The 21,713-nt window shown below is 51.0% G+C and overlaps 1 protein-coding gene and 1 long non-coding RNA gene across 2 annotated transcripts in view; one reads left to right on the forward strand and one right to left on the reverse strand.

The window, feature by feature from the left end:
• Positions 1 to 21,498, forward strand: part of RSPO4 (R-spondin 4) — a 43,963-nt gene extending 22,465 nt beyond the window's left edge. The window contains exons 2-5 of the mRNA XM_045362685.3: positions 12,021 to 12,209; positions 12,833 to 12,973; positions 15,900 to 16,085; positions 19,596 to 21,498. Coding sequence (XP_045218620.2) covers positions 12,021 to 12,209; positions 12,833 to 12,973; positions 15,900 to 16,085; positions 19,596 to 19,705 — 626 coding nt within the window. The 3' untranslated portion in view covers positions 19,706 to 21,498. The remainder of the gene's footprint in view (positions 1 to 12,020; positions 12,210 to 12,832; positions 12,974 to 15,899; positions 16,086 to 19,595) is intronic.
• The window catches only part of LOC135965621 (uncharacterized), a 54,224-nt gene continuing 41,723 nt past the window's right edge, over positions 9,213 to 21,713 (reverse strand). Inside the window, exon 3 of the long non-coding RNA XR_010578609.2 lies at positions 9,213 to 9,346. This is a non-coding gene — a long non-coding RNA (uncharacterized lncRNA). The remainder of the gene's footprint in view (positions 9,347 to 21,713) is intronic.

Raw genomic sequence — 21,713 nt, forward strand, 5'->3', positions numbered from 1 at the left:
CTGGGTTTGAATATCTGCTCCACTTCTTATTAAGTGACCTCAGGCAAGCAGCATAATTACTCTGAACCTCAGTTTCCTCCTCTCTGAAATGGGTGTGATAATAGTGCTTGAATCAGTTTTGCAGCCCCTCTATGCGGAATGGTAAGCAGCTATAAAAGAAATAATTGGTTAAGTGAGAAGGCAGGAGCTGCATACTTGGTCCAGTGTGCCGTGGCTCATCTCTGCCTTCCTGGAACTCATCTTTCACTGGTGGGAAAGAGACAACAGCACTTGCCAAATTTAGACCCTATCAGGTGGGGATAAATGGCATGAAGAACATAGCAACGTAGGAGAGGAGTGGGGTGTGGGTGTGATGCTGCTGCAGGCAGGAGGTCTGGGGGGATCACAGGGAAGGGGTGTTCTGTGAAAGGGCTGTATACGTAAGGTGACCCCAAATGCAGAAGGAGCTGAGAAACCAAAGAATGAAGCAGACAATTCCAATTTGTTGGTAAAGGGTTATTAGTTGGGGAACTTATGAACAGAGCAAGATCTTGGGCAGCCTCAAGATAGGTAGATCTCCAAGCTGTAACCCCCCAGACCCAGGGCTTATATATCTTGGGGAGAAAGGTCTGCGTGCTCTGAGAGGAGTGCGCAGGTGACTGGCACTGTGCTATGGGCGTCGTAGCCTATGATTCCTGCAGCGGCATCAAGGTTTGTTTTGGAGGAAAAGTGAAACCCGCAGCAAATAAGTGTTTCTGCATACAGACTAATGCTTCAGCTAGACATCTTGGAGGCATTACTGGACTCAAGGTTAGTCAGGAGTCGACGTGGCAGATTAGCATCTAAGAAGGAATCACTCTTGTCCCCACAAGGAGACATTTGAGGGAGGGAGCCTTGTGGGTGAATGTGGGAAGGGCCTTCCAGACAAAAGGAAGAGCAAGTGCAAAGGCCCTGTGGTGGGAGTGGTCTTGGCAGATGGGGAACATGAAGGATGAGGCCAGCATAGCCAGAGAAGGTGAGTGGTGGGGAAAGAGGGCAGGAGCAGGGAAGGGGGTCGGGGCAGGGAAGGTGGAGAGAAGTATTCCCGGACATATTTCAGAAGTAGAACTGACCAGATTCCTGATGTGCCAATAGTAGGATATGAAGGAGAGAGAAGAGACAAGGATGCCACTGAAGTCTTCAGCCCTGAGTGGAGTAGCCATTGACTGAAATGGACAGGAGAAGCGGGTTTGGAGGGCAAAGGATGAAAAGTTTCCATATTGGATGTGTGCCTATTCTTACTGTATTTTGAGAGTCTTATCTATCAGCCCCTTAGGTGTCCTGTATTGGCACCTTAGCAGGGATTTGCCGTCTGCTCCTTGCTCAAGCCCCGCCCTTTCTACCAATTGAGTACAATGTCATCTTGTACTCACCTCTCTTAGAAACCTTTCCTCTGTCTACACAAACCAGTCCCGCCCCTGGCCTCAGCTTCTGTCCCTACATCTGCCTGCCTAGAAAACCACCCCTGATGTCTCCAGTCTCTGGACTCTCACTCCCACCCTGCCTGGGTCCTTCACTTGGCTCTGAGCCCTGCTTGGTGGAGGTCATTGGCTTTCTCCACATTTGTATGGGCCTGGTCCTCCCAAATAGGCTGTGAGCACCCTAAGAGCAGTTTTTGAGAACCTTTATTGAGCCACCATTCATTCATTCATTTAAGAAATAATGAATAGGCATAATGGGTATAATCACAAATGGGTAGTTAATGGGCACCTACAATGTGCAGGGCTGTGGGAATTTAAAGGTGAGCAAGGCAAGCTGGGCCCAGCTCTCAAGGGAGCATCTCGCATGAATCAAGTAGTAACGGAGTGCTCGTTCATCTGCTGTGAGCTGTGCTAAGCACTTTGCGTGAATGAGTTCATGGCATCCCCACAACTGCCTGGGAGGTGGTTGCTACTATTGTCCCCATTTCACAGAAGAGAAGACCAAAGCTCAGAATAGTAAAGCCACTGGCCCAATATCACCCAGCTAGGAAGTGGTGGTTTGTCCGGCCCCAAAGCCAAGGCAACCACAACATTCTGCTGAATGCTCTGCCCTGCTGGTCCCCCCACCTCCTGAGTGCTGAGAAGGGTCCAGTGGGCTAGCAACCTCTAGCCCTGATCCCAGGGAGTTTCTAAGCTGGGAGTCATCTCCACAGCCCACCCCCTTGCTAGGGATGGTGCAATCCACCCCCAGGCAGAAATGTGCTGGGGGATCTTCTGAGCAAGCCTCCAGTGGTGGCGATTGCCTCCCATATGTGGAGGCCTGAGTGGGCAGGCGGGTGCCCAGATGTTGTTTATTTCCCTTGGTCATCGGTAACATGCATCCTGCACTGCCAGGCGAGCATCGGAGGATGCACTGCCCAGCACTGTCTGTGTGGGGCCCTCCTGCATGGTTCTGGGTCCTTCCCAAGGACAGAGCAGGGTCCTCAGCAGGGTCTGGCCCGCCTCAGTCTCACTGCCTTGGGGCAGGGGGCAGTGGTGTCTTGCTGTCCTTCCCCATCCTTCTTACCCCCCGGGAGTCCTCCAGGACAGCTGTATTAAATCCTTAGTTCACCATGACATGATGTTCTCATGCAAGACATACTTCCCGGGGCACACCCCAATTATGAAGAAACTCTACCCCCAAAAATGTTGGCATCAAAACCAAAAGCTCTGCACTGATTGTCAAAGCAGTTCCAGGATCACAAATGCCAACACAGGCAGGGTGGGTGGTGATAATAATGGTAGTAACAGTGATGTAATGGAGACCCGCTTGAGTGTCAGCCCTGCCCAGGCCCCCACAGCACATCTGGGAGGTCAGCCAGGAGGATTCCTGTTTTACAGATGAGAAAACTGAAGCACAGAGAGGTTAATGCACTGGTTCAAGGTCACATGGCAAAGGTAAGGGGCAAAGCTGAAATTTCAATCCAACCAGTCTGGCTCTTAACCCTATTTCACACTAGTAGTTCTCAAAGTGTGGGCCCAGGGCCAGCAAAGGTCAGCATCACCTGGGAACCTGTTAGCCATGTGGATTCTCAGGCCCTGCCTAGACCTACTCAATCAGCAACTCTAAGGTAAGGCCCAGCAGCCTGTGTTTTTAACAGGCCCTCTAGGTGAATCTGATGCATGTCCAAGTTTGAGAACCCCTGCTCTACGTTGTGTTCTACTGTGAGTGAGGGAAGTGGGTGTTAAGAGGTAGCTCAAGGAAGAGAACGCAGGGCAGCTGACCTTTGCCCTCAGTAACTGGAATACAATAGAGAGGGGTAGGGTCTGCAGTAACCTGGGGAGCATGTGCCTTATTGATGTACCTCTAACCACTCGCTGCCCTGTGACAGCAGACCCAGTGTTGGCAGATGTTCTGACTTTTTCCAAGGAAGTTCAAATTCCCGCTTTTTAATGTGAAATCTCTTGATTTTTTTAAATGCTAGAAATCTATCCAAATTAGTCTTGTTTTTAAAAATGTATGGGGCTAGAGTTTCTGGCTTGGGTATTAAGGAAATTTCAATGAGAGTCTCACTGTGGGCTGCTGAGGACACGAGCTTGCATAGGAGAACGTGACATTTTCAGGGCCCCAGATGTCACCCTGCACTTTTTGACCCCCTCAGGGAAGTTCTGCAGAGTGAAGGCAGATGGAAGATATGATATGGCAGAGATGACCCTAAATTCACTCAAAACCCTGAAATGGAAAAAAAAAATACAGCAATCACTTGCACATGTTGAGCCATTGACTCCTGTTGAAACAAGGTGCTTACGGCAGTTCTCAGGATATGGGTGACTCTGAGCTTAGGGACCCTTGTTTGAAGAACACAGGTTATTCCCTGTTCCCAAAAGAAAGAATAAGCCTGCCCTTCACCTAGGACCAAAGCTGCTGGCTAATATCTCTGCCCTGAGCACGTCACCATCCAGAGGGCAAAAGACCATGTCCCTGGAGCCTGCTGGCCTCCTTCCAGCCTCACCAACATCTCTGCCTTCTTTTTGCTCACCTGGGAAAGAGGAGAAGGGTCCAGATGTTGGTTGACAGTCCCACTATGTGTCACGATGGTGAGGGAACGGGGAGGGAACCTAGGTTTACAGAGGAGCACCTACTATGTGCCAGCACTTGCTGGTTTGCACATCCCTCATAACAAGTCACGTGGAGTTAGGAATTGCTGCCACAATTTTTCAGATGGGGAAACTGAGTCCCACAGAGAGGAGGGGACTTGTTCAATGAGTGATGGGGCCAGGATATCAATCTGGGAACCTGCATCATTACACATCTTTAGATTTTTAAGTCCCATGAGGGCAGAAAACACATCATTCTCAATATAATAATGGTATTATTTATGAGATGCCTGCTGCAGGTGGTCTGAGCTAACAGTTTTTCATGTACCATCTCCTTTAATCACAACAGCCCTGCAAAATAAGCATTATTATTCCCATTTACAGCTGGAAAAACTGAGGCTTGTAGAGGTAAAGTACCTTGCCCAATGTCACACAGCTCCCCCAAAGCTCATAACCATTGAGTCCCAGCAATGGACCTGACCCAGAATAGGGGTTCAGTAATTGTTTGTTGAATGAATGAGTGAATGAATGAATGGATCACTGAACCATGGGTTAATGCATGCATTCAGAGTTGTCATAAGCCTTTATCACTTTGCAAACTGTCAAATCTGGTGTGTTTGATTCCACTGTCATTCTCCATAAAATGGACATCTAAGTCTGGACTTATCCCTCGGGTGCTTGGGGAAACATGGAGTGACTCAGATTTCATTCTAAGCCTCTCCAGCTGCTGGAGCAACACAGGGCCATGCTTTTGTGGCCTACTGGTGTTTTGACTGAGGGAGGATGGTCTTGATTATGGGAGACGTTTGTTAATGGAAATTACATGGGGTGCCTGCCATCCACTGTGATGTCCCAAGAAAACTTGGGGAGGTTGCAATTAGAGCTTAAATGCTTTTAAAATGTGCATCTCGGCTGGGAGAGGACAGCGATGGAGGCCGAAATGTGTAGAAGGACCCAGGGGGTTTCAAAGTGTGCTCCCTGGAGCCTCAGTGTCCCCTGGAGCACCAGGGTGATCAGGTTGGGTAGGTGGTGCTCCAGGCTCCTCATTCGTGCCAAAGCAGAGCTGCTCCACCGTGATCTGTTTGCTATCTAGTGAGCTACATCCATTTTTATTGTAGTTTGACAGAAGAAAACTAGCTCAAGTGAAAAAGTCACTTTATTTGGAGCTATGGGACCAGCCAAGCTTTGGGAAGGACTGGGAGGCAGTGAGAAACTTTTTCTGTCTTAAGGAGCCCATGAGGTTCTGGTTGCCGCTTCTCTCTCTGCATCTGATTTATTTGTCTCTCTCTACTTCTATATTAGTCGGGAATCATTTGGTTGCAAGTGACGGAAAACCTAACTCAATGTGACTTGAGAAAAGAAGAGAATTTATGGATCCCCAGGGTGGATCCACATGCACAGATGACTCTTTTTGGTCTTTGTCTGTGTCTCCTGGCTCTGCTTCTGCTGTGTGGTCTCCATTCTCCAGAAGCTCTTCCCTCATGTGGCACCCACCAGCTCTGATCTATATCCTCCTAGATCCAAAGATAGGAAAGGAAAACACACATCTCCACACACATCTGTTGACCTCAGCAAAAACCCCAAGACTAGCTCTCGTGGGGATGCACACCTGTGTCTGAACCTACAACCACTGTAGTCAAGGGGACCTGATGCTCTGATTGTCCAAGCCCAGGTTAAGTGCATCTGGGTGGAGATGGCAACACATGAACCTCAAAGCCAGACAGTGCAGAGGAGCGGGGCCTCTGTTAGCTAGTGCCCACCAAGGCTTGTCACACATATGCATCGGAACACGCTACCCTCCCATCTGCAGATAGCCTTAGGTCAAGGCCAGCCCAGACCATTGTCCATCAGCCAGGAGAGGGAAGGTCTAATTGGTCCATCCTGGAAAAGACAGCCATTGGCTAGGGTCAGAGTCATGCCCTACAAACATGATTACTGGGGCCAGTTCTCAGGGAAAGGAGACTGTGAACAGGGAAGACACTTCCAAAATTCCTGTTACATTTATTTTGGACTTGTTAAAGTGCACATTCCTGGCCCAAAGCAGACACTTTACAAGCCTCTCTGGAGATTGTTATGCACAGTCAAGTTTAAGAACCATCGTTTGGATCTTTCTAGAGCAACGCTGTACAGACTCTTGTCATCACTGATGATTCACAAAGTGAACATTCAAGTGCCTACACCCATGACTTTAGGGTAGGGGGTAGAGAGAGGCAATAGCACTGCTTTTCTAATGAGTTACAGAGACATGATGAAACACCAGACAGGCTATCAGAAGTCGAAAAGCAAGAGGTGCCATTACAACATAGAGGCACAAGAGGGCATCCTAGCCAACTGCCAGGGTCAAGGATGAGGCCGGAAAGAGCCACTACCCTTCAAAGACTGGGGTGTTGAAGGATGCTAAACACCATCCTGCGAGCCAACACTTTTTGAGGTCTGGGAGGGTCTTTGTTGGGTTCTTTGGCCTTCAGCATATACCCAAGCTTTTTGAGGTCAGGAGTTCGAGACCAGCCTGGCCAACGTGGTGAAACCCCGTCTCTACTAAAAATACAAAAAAAAAAAATTAGCTGGGCTTGGTGGCGGGTGCCTGTAATTCCAGCTACTCGGGAGGCTGAGGCACAAGAATCGTTTGAACCTGGGAGACGGAGTTTGCAATGAGCTGAGATCGTACCACTACACTCCAGTCTGGGCAACAGAGTGAGATTCCAGCTCAAAAACAAACAAACAAACAAAAAAACAACAACAACAAAAACAAATAGTACTGTAACTCTAACAGAGGACTAAGGCTTCTTTGCAGTTTGGCTGCCTGCCTTTGGGGAAAGCTCCACCCCTTCTGGCCTCAGTGTCCCCAGTTGAAACTGCAGGAGTCATGCTGAGTGACCTCTAAGCTCTTCTAAGAGCAGTAAGAGCTTTGCTTTGTCTCCATCTTGACCTGTTATCTCATCCTGCTTTGCTGTCACTTCTGTGGACTTCAATTCCTCCCACCAAGCTGTTTGTCCTATAGGGGTAGGGGCCATGTGTGGCTCACCCCCATGGCCCCAGGCTCTGCCTGACACAGGAGGCCCTGGACAGATGCTCTAAGAGGGCAGCGTGGGGCAGAGTGATGTGGGTCCACCCCTGCCGATTCTGTGTGACCCTGGACATGTCGTTTCACCTCCTTGATTCTTGGTTTTTCTCAGCTGCAAAATGGGCGGCAACACCATGTCAGGGTGTGAGTCTCTGTCCACAGATTCATTTTGCAGGAAATGCTACTTTGTTTTTCTGTAATTTAACAAAATTTGTAATTTGAAGTCCTATTCTGTCAGGTGGTAGAGATCACCGCAAGTCAACTGAGGGTCCCCTTGCTCTTTGGTAGTGGGGTCGCATCTCAGGTCCAGTGGGCTTCCACAGTGCCGAGGCACAGAGCAGGGCACCTTGGTCTCCACTGATGTGACTCTGTGCTGACTTGCGTGGCAGAAGACCTGACATCATCAGTCAGTGTGCGTCAGAAAGGCCCAGTGACCTAAACAAATGGGCAATGCTTTCCTTCCTTCCCCAGGAAATAATCTCAGCGGTGGGCAGTCCTGGGTTAATACAGCCACACCAAGCTATCTTTCTGTAAGATCCCTCTGCCTCCTGGATCTGCCATGGCTCCACTCTCAAGCCTGCAGTCCTGCAGGTGGAAGGGAAAATGGGAGGAGAACAGTGCCAGCATTTCCCAAGGGGCTACGCAGGGCATGCCCGCTCACATCCCATTGGTCAGAGCATAGGCACATGACCACATATAGCTGCAAAGGGCCTGGGAAATGTAGTCTTAGAGGACGTAAACTCCGCTTAATATCAGGGTTCTGGCCAGGCGCTGTGGCTCAGGCCTGTAATCCCAGCACTTTGGGAGCCTCAGACAGGAGGATTGCTTGAGCCCGGGAGTTTGAGACCAACCTGGGAAACATGGCGAAACCATTTCTCTACCAAAAAAATATGCAAATTAGCCGGGCATGGTGATGCACACCTGTAGTCCTAGCTACTAGGGAGACTGAGGAGGGAGGATTGCTTGAGCCCGGGAAGTCCAGGCTTCAGTGAACCAAGGTCGCGCTACTGCACTCCAGCCTGGGGAACAGAGCAAGACCTTGCCTCAAAAAATAAAATAAAAATCAGGGTTCCACTACTGAGGACGAGGGGAGAGTGGACGAGGGGATGACTAACAAAGTGTGCAGAGGCACGAGTCTCCAATGCTCTTGGAACCCAAGTCCCCTGTCTTCAGAATTTGTCACCTTCCCCTGCTCAAGACCTCAGCTTGAAGATGGTACAGGGCTTGGGAGGGGAGCTAGTGGAGAAGGAGAAGAAAGAATGTAGACCTCCTCCTGCCCCAGGACACAGTAGAGGCTAAATTCTTTTGTTCTTTATGCATTTTTAGGGTGAACTATTTCAAACCTAAAGTCAAGAATTTAAAATAATACAATAAACATTTGTGTGCCACGATCCTGAATTCAGTGTTGGTTAGTCTCATGTCTTCTGCTCTGAATACATATTTACAAGTAACAAATGCTACAAAATATTGCTTTGCAGGTCCTTGAACTTTATATAAATGGCTCTTACTATATGATTCACCGCGCACCTTGCTTTTTTCCTCTCAGCCCCATCTTTGAGCTGTGTCCACAATGATAACTGTAGCTACCTCAGTCATTTATCATGGCTGGATTGTGTATGTGGTATCTGGCAGTGGTGTATGAATATACCACAATGTATTTATTCCTTTGGCAGAGCGTTAGCTTTTTGCAGTTGTTTGCTATTAAATAATGCTGCAATAAATATCTTTGTCTCTTTCTACACATATACAAGGGTTTCTCTAGGTCAGTGGTTCTGAGAGCGTGATCCCTGGACCAGCAGCATCAATATCACCTGGGAACCTGTTAGAAATACAAATTCTCAGACCTACTGAATCAGACGTACCGGTGGTGGAACGCAGTGACCTATACTCCAACAAGCTCTCTAGGAGCTGCTGTTGTGCACCAGAGTTTGAGAACTGCTGCTCTAGGGTATACACCAGAAGCTAATTTGCTACATTTAGAAAAGAGACATTAGGCCAGGCGTCGTGTCTCACATCTATAATCCCAACACTTTGGGACCCTGAGGCAGGAAGATCACTTGGGGCCAGATTTCAAGACCAACCTGGGAAACAGAGAGAGATCATCTGTACAAAAAATTTTTTTAATTATCTGGGTGTGGTGGCACATGCCTGTAGTCCCAGCTACTTAGGAGGCTGAGGCAGGAAGATTGCTTGAGTCCAGGAGTTTGAGGCTGCAGTGAGCTAGGATCATGCCACTGCACTGGAGCCTGGGTGACACAGCGAGATCCTGTCAAAAAAAAAAAAAAAAATTAACACAAAAAAGAAAAGAGACATCTTCAGATTTATTAGGTACTGCTAGATTTTTCCCCAAAGTTGACACTCTTATCTAAGGTGAAAAGGTGAAGGTTTCCTCTCATTCTTGCCAGCTCTTGGTAGTATCAGAATCTGAATCTTTTGCTGAGTAAGAAGTCTGGACTCTGCTAAATTCTCAGTGGATGTTCTTATCTCTCTGACTCTGGGAATCCCCCTTACAACATCACACTTGCTCTCTGCCCTCAGGTGCCTGCCAGGTATGCAGCTCCAGAACACAAAAATCTTTATTCTGCTTTCCTGTTGCAGTTTCTCATCCCAGGGCAAGAAAATTGAGGGCATTGCCAACTTTGGCTGGGAACAGGATCCCAGGGTACACGTTAGTACCCTGGATCAGTCAGGCTCCTGAGTTATAAGCCACAGAAATAGGGTTATCAGCAGGATGTGGGGCCTCCCCGAATCCAAGGAACGGAAGATGAGGTTTGGGGACGTAGCAGTACTCATCCGAGAGCTGGAGCAGGAAGGAAGGAACAGAGGGACTGAGGGATGGAAGGGTGAGAGAAAGGCCTCAGCCAGGGCTAGGCAGAGAGCCTGCTCTGCCTCCACCATGAACCCCATTTCTGTGTGACCCTCACTCTTGAGTCCCACTCCCAGGACTGGAGTCACCAGAATGTGTATCTGGCCAGACTTTCGCTAGCTCTTACCTGCTGCCAACTTAAAGAAGGGCCAGACCTCTTTTGGTTTCTGTTCCGGGGGAAGGTGCCAGGATGTGCTCCCCATCAGGACCTCGCACAATGGGGAATTCCTCTAAAAGGGAGATGGGGCACCAGTAGGAAGAGGGGAGCATCTGGGAGCTGGAGAGCTAAGAATGTTTCCTGCTGGGTGGTCTTGGGGCTCAGATGAATCAAGGCGCTAACCGGATTATGAACCAGTCTGACCCTAATGACATATAAACATGAAACCATTTACTGTTTCCCCAATTGCCACCTCTCAAAAGCTGCACTATCCTTTCCTGTCACTTAATGACACCTGGTCATTTTCTGACTCTCCCCCACCTCCTACTCCCAGTGGTCTCCCCTGATGCCTCATACTGCTGGGGCACGTCCCAGCAACCAGCCCTCTTGTGCCAGGCAGCAGGAATACCACCTAAGCCCGGCTACTCCCAAGGTGCCCCTAACCACTGAGAAACCCCTCACGCGTGCCGGGAAGGATGTGCAGCCTCTTCTACCACACTGTCCCCCTCAGCTCTGCCCTTCTGTCTCCCGGTCTCCTTTGTCTGCTCAAAGAGGAATGGGAAGGGGGCAGATTCACAGGACTATGGACATGAGTTTATGTCCAAGCAAGACACGAGATGCTGGCACCTTCTCGCTAGCACCTCTTGTCTTTTTAAGTTTCTCTGGCATCTCCTCACTTCGTTGGGAGGGTTGGGAACAGAGGAAAAGTCACAGCACCACAACTCACTTCTTTTTATTTTCTTCTTTTTTGGAAACATGGCTTCATTCTGTCTCTCAGACTCGAGTACAGTTGCACAAACACAGCTCACTGCGGCCTTCCCAGCTCAAGTGATCCTCCTACCTTAGCCTCCCAAGTAGCTAGGACTACAGGTGTGTGCCACCATACCTGGCTAATTTTTGTATTTTTCTTGTAGAGACAGGGTCTCGCCATATTGCCCAGGCTGGTCTCAAACTCCTGGACTCAAGCAATCCTCCCACCTTGGCCTCCCAAAGTGCTGGGGTTACAAGCATGAGCCACTGTGCCTGGCCAGGCTGTCAATTCCTAACTCCCATGAGTTCCTCCCTGCAAGTGTTCAGCTTAATCAGCGTCCTGGGGTGATGGTCAGGGTAACAGAGACTCCTTATGAGCCTGGGAAAGCTCACTTAAGATTCTAGAGCACTTTCCACCTCTTTTTCCCCAGCTTTGACTCCTGAGTACCAATTCTGGGGCAACAAAAATTTTTCTCCTTAAATACATTTATCCCATTGCTATTCCTCATGATGGTGGGAGCCCTTGCTGATGGTGACAGTGAGAAATGGAGTACTGTTGAGTATTGTTCAGGAATCCAGCAAGAGGGTGAGGGTCTCACCCCACCCCGCTCATGCGTGTGCACCCACACACACTCACACTTTACTTTGGTAAAGATTAAGTTTGCTTGTGAGTAATGGAAAACTCCAAATAACAGTGATTTAAGCAAGGTAGATGTTGATTTCTCTCTCATGTAACAGTCTACACAGGCCGGCTAGGGCTAGTACAGCAGTTCTGCCTTCCTCAGGGACCCAGGTGTTTTTTATCTGATTTTTCCACCACCTCACAGGACACAGTTTCCACCTCATGATCTAAAATGGCTGCTTGTGCTCCAGTCATTGTTCACATTCCACCCAACAGAAAGGATGAGGGGATGACAAGGGGCACACCCCTGCCCTTTAAGGCAGCTTTCTTGAAGTGGCACATGCTACTTTACCTTACATCTGATGGGCCAGATTTTTGTCACATGACCATATTTAGTTGTAAGGGAAGCTGGGAAATGTAGTCTTTTGTTTGGGTGGCCGTGTGCCCAGTTGCTATCCCAATGAGACCATCTCAGCTGTTCATATATATGGTTTGACCATCTCTCTCTCCCTTTCTCCCTCCTTCTGTCCTGGTCTGGCGGGCAGTGGGCACTGGCCTGGGGGGCAACTGCACGGGCTGTATCATCTGCTCAGAGGAGAATGGCTGTTCCACCTGCCAGCAGAGGCTCTTCCTGTTCATCCGCCGAGAAGGCATCCGCCAGTACGGCAAGTGTCTGCACGACTGTCCCCCTGGCTACTTCGGCATCCGCGGCCAGGAAGTCAACAGGTGCAAAAGTACGTGGCTTCTCCCTTGTTCTATGCTAGTGCTGGGCTCCTAGACACGGCGGGCTTAGATCCCGCCCTCTCATCTCAACACAGACAGCAGGGAAGTTTAAGCCCAGACGCTGAGATACATGCCTGCGTCCAGGCTGGCTCTGCAGCCTAAGGCAAGTCTGTCCCCTCTCAGCCTTAATTAGCACTAATAGAGCAGGGAACTTTCACTTCTACCCTAGTTTGTAGTGTGGCCTTAGTCATGTAACTCACCTTCTCTGGTCCTAGCCCAAATAGGAAAAGGAGTCCTAATTCCAGGCTCTAATTTTTGCTGTAACTTTGGGCAAATCATCACTATTTCTGATGTGAAAAAGAAGCAGGGAGTCCTCACTCCAGCCCTGATTTACCGGTGACTTCAAGCAAGTCACTCACTCTCTCTGAGCCTCCCCTCAAATGAGAAAGGGAGTTCTCTTCACATACAGCCCAGTTTGACCTTGGCCAAGTCTGGGCTTCAAAGGAGATACTGAGTCCTGACACAAATGCTACCAAGCCTGGTACTACCCAGAGGCCCTCCCACCTCGGGCAGACCCAGTGGGCCCCATCCTTGGCAATCTCCCTCACCCAGGGTATCCCTGGCTCTGTTACAGAATGTGGGGCCACTTGTGAGAGCTGCTTCAGCCAGGACTTCTGCATCCGGTGCAAGAGGCGATTTTACTTGTACAAGGGGAAGTGTTTGCCCACCTGCCCGCCAGGCACTTTGGCCCACCAGAACACACGGGAGTGCCAGGGTGAGTGACCTCCCCGCCCTGACCCTGCCCCCCACCTCCCTGGAGTGGGGGCTTGGTGAGAGGTGTTGGGGGCCTGGAAGAAATCCCAGTAGAATGCCATATGGTTAGGGGAGGCCGAGCACCACCGTGTCAGGTACACCAGATACCTACACATAGTAACTGTGTTACACTAGAGCCAATGTAACCACCATTACTATGATTACTACTGCAGCCAACACTGGCATCGTTGTTAATGCCAAGGAAATCAGCAGAGTGCAGAAGAAGAGCACTGATTTTTGTTTGTTTCTTTGTTTGTTTGTTTTGTTTGAGATAGGGTCTTGCTCTGTCGCCCAGCTGGAGTGCAGTGGCATGATCATAGCTCACTGCAGCCCCAAACTCCTAGGCTCAGGGAATCCTCCTGCCTCAGCCTCCCGAGTAACTGGGACCACAGGCATGTACCACAACAGCTGGCGATGCGTTTATGTTTTTGCAAAGACAGGCTCTTGCTATGTTGCCCAGGCTGCCCCTGGGACTCAAGCAGTCTTCCCACCTCAGTCTCCCAAAGCACTGGGAGTACAGGTATGAGCCACCACACTGGCTGAGCACTGATTTTAGAAAAGGACGGGCCTGGGGTCCAATCCTAGCTCTAAACCTTACCCTTTAGTGATCTTAAGCAAACCACCTCAGCTCTCTGTCCTTCAGTTTCTCCAAACGTTAAAAGAAAAAAAAAAAAAAGACAATAGAACATAGAGCCTACCTCGTGGGGAGGAATTGTTATGAGGATTAAGTGAATTAGTACAATTTAAAGTGCTCAGTACAGCAGCCAGCACACAGTAGGTGCTCAGTACATGTCAGTATCAGTGTTATTACTGCTCTGATTATTTCCTGACAGCTCATTGTCATACTCCTGCCTGTGAGCCCTCTTCCGTCCCTGGACTAGGCTGCTCCTTGGCATTCTCATCTAAACTGTGCATCTCTGCCCACGCATTCCCTCCGGGCTCACATTCATGGTCATTCCAGCTGCTGATGGCCCCTGACTCCGTGTCTCCAGCCTCCCTGAGCAGCAGACCCTTACCTCCACTGCCCCCTGGGTTCCTTCTTTCCACTCCCACCGCCACCGTCCACCGCCTAACGCTTCCTCTGGGTTTCCTCTGGGTTTCAATAACCAGCTCCCTGATCCCTGGGTGGCCATGCCTGAGATGCAGACATCACTGTTGACTCTTCTCTCTCCCTCACCCTCTATTCAGTCCAGTCTGTTCATGTATTCACTCCGAAAATATCTACTGGAGCATCTGCTATGGCCAGGCACTTTCCTAGGTGCTGGAGACATGTTAGAGAACAAAACAAAGCCTCTGCACTCATGGACTTGGCATTTCAGTGGAGAGACAGAAGCGACACCCAAGAACAAATGCATAATATTTCGGGTGGCAGGAGGAACTTTGGGGGGAAAAAGAAGCAGCACAAAGCTCCCAAACCCACACCATCCAGCTCATCCCTTTCTCCCCACCCCAGCCCCACCCATTTGTTTCTCCCCTCTGTGCCCTGCTCTTCCCGCCTTCTCACCACCCCCTGCCTATTGCCAGGATTCTGGCCACAGCTCCTGCCCGTCTCCTGCCTCAGCTCTCAGTCCCTCCAACCCACTCTCCACTCAACAGCAGAGGGAGTATTTCAAAATGACAGTCTGCTCAATTTCTTTTCCTCCCAGGACCCTTCAGTGGCTCCCACTGCCCTCGGGCGGAGTTTACCCAGGACCTGGGCAATCTGTCCCATCTGCCAGTCTTTCCACCCCCAACATTTTTTTCCTCCTCCATTTGAGCTCATTCTCTGGCCTGCCCAGTTCCGGGCCAAATCATCTTGGGGACTGTGGTGGGGTTATGCCTTCACCCAGAGCACCTCCTGTCCCTCCCTGAGCCTGACTAGGCTCCCCTTCCCTGCCATCCCACCCCCACTTCAAGACCCAGTCCAGGAGTTTCCTCCCCTACAACCCAACCCATGCCGCCTCTGGGGTCCCACAGTGCCTGCGCTTCCCTCATCACGGCGGTGTCCAGATGGTGAATTCCAGGAGGCCTGCAGACCCTGGTCTGTCTTGTCTGCTGCTGCTCCCTCAGCACCCAGAATAGCGCCTAGCACACACTGGGTGCTCAGTCTTTACTTGTCAAACGTGTGCATCTAACAAGGTCTGGGCCCCACTGCGTCTTCAACTTGCTGTGTCTGCTGTGTGAGCCTCTTGCTGCGTTCCCTTAGCAAATCCCTGCTCTAGGCCTCAGTGTCCAGATCTACAAAAATAGGAGTATTCACAGCTACTCGTATTCTGTGCCTACTTCTCATGGACTTTTAAAATAATCAAAGTATATGTGTGTGTGTGTGTGTGTGTGTGTGTGTATTTTAATTACCCCCTATGAAGAACTTTTATGTCCATGGCCTCCTTTTTCCTCCTTCCAAAGTTGATTAAAGACACATGATCAAGTTTAAAACCTGTGTCTGGGTCCTGAGGACTTCCCAGGTGACCTTCCAGCCTCCTCTCCTGCCCCCACTTCCTGAGACTTCACTGCCAACTCATGCTGCCCCATCTCCCAAACATGGTGGGCCGGGTTCCCACGGCTTTACATACTTGCCTGGAATGGGCTTCCTTCTTCTCACCTGATGAGCTTCCCTCTCTCCCTTTCACTCATACATCATCTCCTCCAGGAAGCCTTCCCCTTTAAAGCTAAGCAGTCGGCCACTCTGTCTTCAGGCCCATATTAGTCTGTGCATGCATTAGCTTAGCTCTCATTCCAGGCTCTTATAAATAACTTTTAAATGTCCCCCCTCTGCTCCTAGCAGGTGGAAGTGGTGTCTTCAGTCTTCAGAGAGCTGAACCCCTCAAACCCTGCCCTTATTCTGTGCCTACTGAAGGACCCTCACTGCCGGCTGACCCTGTCTGTCTGTCTCTCCTTTCACTCCACAGGGCAGTGTGAACCGGGTCCCTGGGGCAGCTGGAGCCCCTGCGCGTACAACGGAAAGACCTGCGGCTCGGCTTGGGGCCTGGAGACCCGGGTACGAGAGGCTGGCCGGGCTGGGCATGAGGAGACAACCACCTGCCAGGTGCTTTCTGAGTCAAGGAAATGTCCCATCCAGAGGCCCTGCCCAGGAGGTGAGCCCCAGGACAGGCACATGAGGCTGTGGTGGGAAAGGCCCACAGGGACAGAGTGGACTCAGGACACTGCCCCACAAATAGTACCTATGAGACTGCCTGAAAGGCCACCATTAGCCATGCCATCATGCAGAGTACACATCGTCTTCCCTGGTGTCCTTTCAAAGGAGGACCTTCCTTGCTGGGTTCAGTCCCAAATACATTAGGGAAATTGAGCTGGCCAGGAGTTCCCAACCCTCTCAAACTGAACACCCCCCTTTTAATAAGAAGGATTTGGGAATACCTTCTATACCATTCTTAATGAAGTTCATGGAGAATGTAGCCTACTTACAAAGTTAAATTTTTTTATCGGTATAGTGCCCTAACTGTAATATAGAGGAGAAAGAAAAGAAATTTCATGAAAGCGCTTGGCCCAACATACCAGCGGACACTTAGGGAAGCACAATCCCAGCGAAGACTGCAGCCGTGGTCAGCGCCCCAAGTGCATGGCCGCATTGCCATCAGAGATGCGATTTCCCAAAAGTGACCAACCGTTAGTAAGGTCCAACCAAATTGATCTCTGATTGACACCACACTCGCAGTGCCCTAGAGTCTTCAGTGAATGCAAGTGTTCGAAATCACTTGGCAGTCATGAGTAAAACAGAATTCAGCTCCCAGCAAGCAGACTTTTCAGCTACATGAGGGTGGGGCACGGTGTGAGAGAACTGGATGGAATGGGGGGCAACTCGTCTTTGCGGGGGACTGTCCCACACTGCATCCCGATTGCTGTCCACTGAATGCCACAGGAACCCCCTTCACTGTGGCATCCAAGACCACTACATGTATTTCCAAAATGTCTGGGAGCTATTAAGGACCACTGATTTACATAGAAGAGAAGCCACAGGGTGTGTTTGGTAAGATGTGAATGGTGAGTAGTAATTACGCGGAATTGGCAGTGTTGACTGGGCACTGTGCCAAATCCTCTATAATCGTTAACTCATGTAATCTTCACAATGATGCTGTGCGGTAGGTGTTACTAACATTATCCCCATTTTACAGATGAGGGGACTGAGGCCCAGAGAGGTTGAGTCATTCACCTAAGGGTCACAAAGCCAGGGAGCTGTGGACCTAGAATTCAAACATAACTCGTCATGCAAACAGGAATCTAAAGTCATGATGAAGGATGAGGGACCTGGAGCCAGGCCACCCGGGGCACCCAGGTGGGATGTAGTGGAGCCAGGATTTGAACTCAGGGACACTCCTCTTTCAGAAGGACTTGTGCTGTTTGGGTTGGGAGTGCAGATAGCAGAGATGGGAGCCTTTGGGAGTCATACTGGGCAGGTGAGGACGGAGTGAGGTTGAGATGGAACCAGAGAACCAGAGCCAGGGAAGCACTCACACAGGAGGCAGACAGTTCTCCCGCACTCATTACCACATCGCACCTCTCATGGCTCCAAGAGCTGGGGGTGAATGGCTGTCGGGGGGTCATGAGGGGAAAACTCTTCCCCCAGATAATAATAATCGCAACAACAGCAAACATTCGTAAAGCACCTACTATGTGCTGGCTGTGCTCAGTGCTGTAAGACGTGACTCTAATCCTTGCAACAACCCCACTGTAGCTCCCTGCATCATCCAGGTCTCGGCTACAGCGGCTCCTCCTCAGAGAGGCTTCCCATGAGTCCCCCTCCCAGGAGTCATTTTCCATCGTATCACATGGTAGCACTTGCACCCTTCTGAAATGAGCCTGCTCATTCTCGCGTTTGCTTTGTTCAGTGTTTGTTTTCCTTCCTAGAGTGTGATCTCCAGTGAGGGCAAGGGCTTTGTCTGCCTTATTCACAACTGTCTATCTAGTGCCTCTAACAGAGTCTGGCACATAGTCGGTGTCCAGTTAATACTTGTTGGATGAGTGGATGGATGGGTGGGTGGGAGGGTAGATGGCTGAGTGCACAGGTGGCTGAGTGGGTAGGTAGATGGGTGGATAGGAGGGTAGATGGGAGGGTAGATGGGTGGATGAGTAGGTAGGTGGATGATTAGGTGGGTGGGTAGGTAGGTCTGTAGGTGAACAGGTGGATGGATGGGTGATGGGTGGGTGCCTAGGTGGATGGATGGGTCATTGGGTATGGAGGTGGGTATGGAGGTAAGCAGATGAGTTAACAGGTGGACGGCAATTCAGTGGATGGCAATCGGGTAGGTGGGTAAATAAGTGGAGGGATGGGTGGGTGACTGTATGGGCACATGGGCAGCTGTCAGGCAGGCCTAGGGAAGGGGTAGGGACACAAAGCCACTGGCCCCCACACCCCCACATCAGAGCTGGCAGGGCCACTCAGGCAGCACCCACACCCCATCTCCAGATGCAGTCCTACCTGAGGCCTGCAGAGTCCGCTCCGCAGCGCAGAGTGGGATTTGGCTTCAGTGCTCCCCAAGGGCTCAGAGTGGGCATGGGGAGTCCCAAAAGTGGGCAGCCTGGCCTTAGCTCCTTGACTCTGCTCTGCAGAGGAAGGAGCCAGGACTGGAGCCACAGTCCTGACTCTTGGGGAGACAGGTACACAGTTGACACCTAAGGAATAAAACTGCCCTTCCCTTGCCACTAGGCTGGGAGGGTCTCTAGCGGCCTAGCTGCACACCTTCAGAAAGTGACTTGTGGAGCCTCAGGTTCATCGTGTTCAAATGGACACACAGCTCCTTGCGGGGAACTGAAGGGGGCCCAAGCAATGTAGAAGAATGTCCTGGGTGTGGAGACACTTTGTAAAGCAGAAACTTAGGGCTGACCTCGCTCCCAACCATGCTGTGGTCTTCTCACCTGTCAATAACAACGACAAGCAACTGCTCAGAAGAACTCCCCGGGCAGCAGGCACAGCCAGAATGGAGGTGGAAAGAATAAAGGAAATAAAGAAGAAAAAGAAAGGAAAGGTAGACTGGCACAGAAAAATGATAGAAGGGTGGAGAGAAAGAGAGGACAATTGTAGAAGACGGGACTGGGTGCGGCTCAGACCCTGCCTGCCTCTCCCGGCTGTCGTGAGTTTCATATACATAAAGTGCTTGGGGCTGTGACCTGCATACGGTGAGCATTTGCTAAATGCTCAAGTATTGTTGCCACAGTGTTATGGAGAAGTTGGTGCAGGGACACAGATGAAAGGTGCCCAGTGTCCAGCACAGAGCCTGGTTGGCTATGGAAGGAGTGTGCCGGGGAAAGCCATGGGACTCCCATGAGGCCACCCTATGTGCTGACTGGGGGGCCCCAGGTGAACCTGCAGGCCTGGCCAAGCCAGATCTCCAGCACAAAAGGGCCCTGAGCAAGTTAGTGGCCCTCAGCACTCCCTGAAGAACTAGAGAGAAAGGTTCAGTTTGGGGTAACTTAGCCCGCGGTCCAAACTCTCAACAGGAGGGACTGCAAGGTCAGTGCCTAAATGTTCTTCTGAGCCTCGTTGTTGAGGAGTGAGTGGGGCACCCTTGTCTTTGAGGACTGAGGAGGCTCCCAGGACCTAACTGGCCCTGCAGCCTTGGTCACCAGGCCCTGTGCTCTCGTTGCAGAGAGGAGCTCCGGCCAGAAGAAGGGCAGGAAGGACCGGCGCCCACGCAAGGACAGGAAGCTGGACTACAGGCTGGACGTGAGGCCGCGCCAGCCCGGCCTGCAGCCCTGACCACCGGCTCTCCTGGCTCTCTGGTCCTAGTCCTCGGCCCCTGCACACCTCCTCCTGCTCCTCCTCCTCTCCTCTTACCCTTCCTCCTCCGTCTCCTCCATTTGTCCTCTCTTTCTTTCCACCCTTCTATCATTTTTCTGTCAATCTACCTTCCCTTTCTTTTTCTTTTTTATTTACTTTATTTCTTCCACCTGCATTCTCCTCTCCTTTCTTCCTCCCTCCTTCCCTTCTTTCCTCTTCTTTCTCACTTATCTTTTATCTTTCTTTTTCTTCCTGTGTTTCTTCCTGTCCTTCACCACGTCCTTCTCTCTCTCCCTCCTCTTCTCTCCCTCTCACACACACTTTAAGAGGGACCATGAGCCTGTGCCCTCCCCTGCAGCTCTCTCTAACTACAACTTAAAGAAAGCAAACATCTTTTCCCAGGACTTTCCCTGACCCCATCTTTGCAGAGAAAGGGTTTCCAGAGGGCAAAGCTGGGGCACAGCAAGGGTGAGTCCTGAGGGCCTTGCTTCTGCTCTGGGGGAGGCTCCAGGACCCTGAGCTGTGAGCACCTGGTTCTCTGGACAGTCCCCAGAGGCCATTTCCACAGCCCTCAGCCACCAGCCACCCCGAGGAACTGGCTGGGCAAGGCTCCAGGGCTTCCAGAGGCCTGGCCTGGACACTTCCCCCAGCTGGCCATGGGGGCCATGACCTGGCCTCTGACTGGGCTGCCAGCCCTGGGCCAGCCAGGTCATCCTCTGCACGCTGCCTGCCACCCTCATCAGCACTCCCCGACAGGCCTCCGTCTCATGGGTCCCATGCCCCTTTCTCCCAAGCTGGATCAGGTGAACTGTCACTGCTGGGGGATCCACCTGCCCAGCCCAGAAGAGGCCATTGAAATGGAAAGGAAAGCTGAGATTATCCAGCAGCTCCGTTCCCCACTTCAGCGCCTCCTGCCCATATGGGGAAACAGGCCTGAGAAGGAAGGGGCTTGCCCAGGGTCACACAGGAAGCCTTCAGGCTCTGCTTCTACCTGACGGCTCTGCTCAGCACATTCACGGCTGAGAAGAGACTTTGGGGGTCATTTGAGGGGGGAAATATAGGAAATTGTGGGTTGGGAGCAAGGCAAAATCCACGCACTCGCCCATACCCACCACCACCACCGCACTCGCCCACACCCATCACCGCACTCGCCCACACCCACCACCAGTGACTTGAGCATCTGTGCTTCGCTGTGATGCCCCTCACCCTAGTCAGGAACGACGCTGGGAGGAGTCTCCAGGTCAGACCCAGCTTGGAAGCAAGTCTGTCCTCCCTGCCTGTCCTTCTGCCATCATAACACCCTCTTCCTGCTCTGCTCCCCTGAATCTTCAGAAAGGGGATTTGTATTTGCTGTGACTGGCTGGCCTGAACACACAGGGCTCTGTGGCTGGGACAGGAATGGGCAGGAGAAGCCAGAGTCGGAGCTCCAAGGGGCCCAGGAGTGGCCTGGGGAAGGAAGGTGGTCAGCAGGCTGGGGGAGAGGCTCTAGGTGACTAAATATTACATCCCCTACCCCAAGAGAGCACCCACCCTCAGACCTGCCCTCCAACTGGCAGCTGGAGAGCCCCTGGCTGACCCTCCCCAGGCCCACCCTCTCTGTGACTTCCCTCCTCTCACCTCCCTGAGAACAGTTAGAGCCCCTCCTTCGCCTGGCCAGGCCACCGGCTTCTCTTCTGCAACAGTTTGTGCCTCTGAAATGCTCTGTTGTTATTGTTTCAAGACCCTAACATTTTTTAAAAATTTTTTTAATAAAGGGAAAAGAAATTTGCAAATGCTTCTTGAGCATCAAGAGGGTGTTGCAAAACCATGATACTGATGAGTTTGGAGTAGCAGAATTTAAAACATGTGCAGTGGTTTTCACAGGAATGCTTGGGGCTGAGAGGGGTCAGGGTGTATTGGGGATGGGGTGGGGTTTCAGCTTGGGGGGAGCTGACAAAAGAGGACAGGCCCTTAGCCCCTCCAGGCCACTCTCAAGAAGCAGGTTCAG

This window comes from Macaca fascicularis, chromosome 10 (genome assembly GCF_037993035.2).
Source record: "Macaca fascicularis isolate 582-1 chromosome 10, T2T-MFA8v1.1".
NCBI classification, from domain to species: Eukaryota; Metazoa; Chordata; class Mammalia; order Primates; family Cercopithecidae; genus Macaca; species Macaca fascicularis.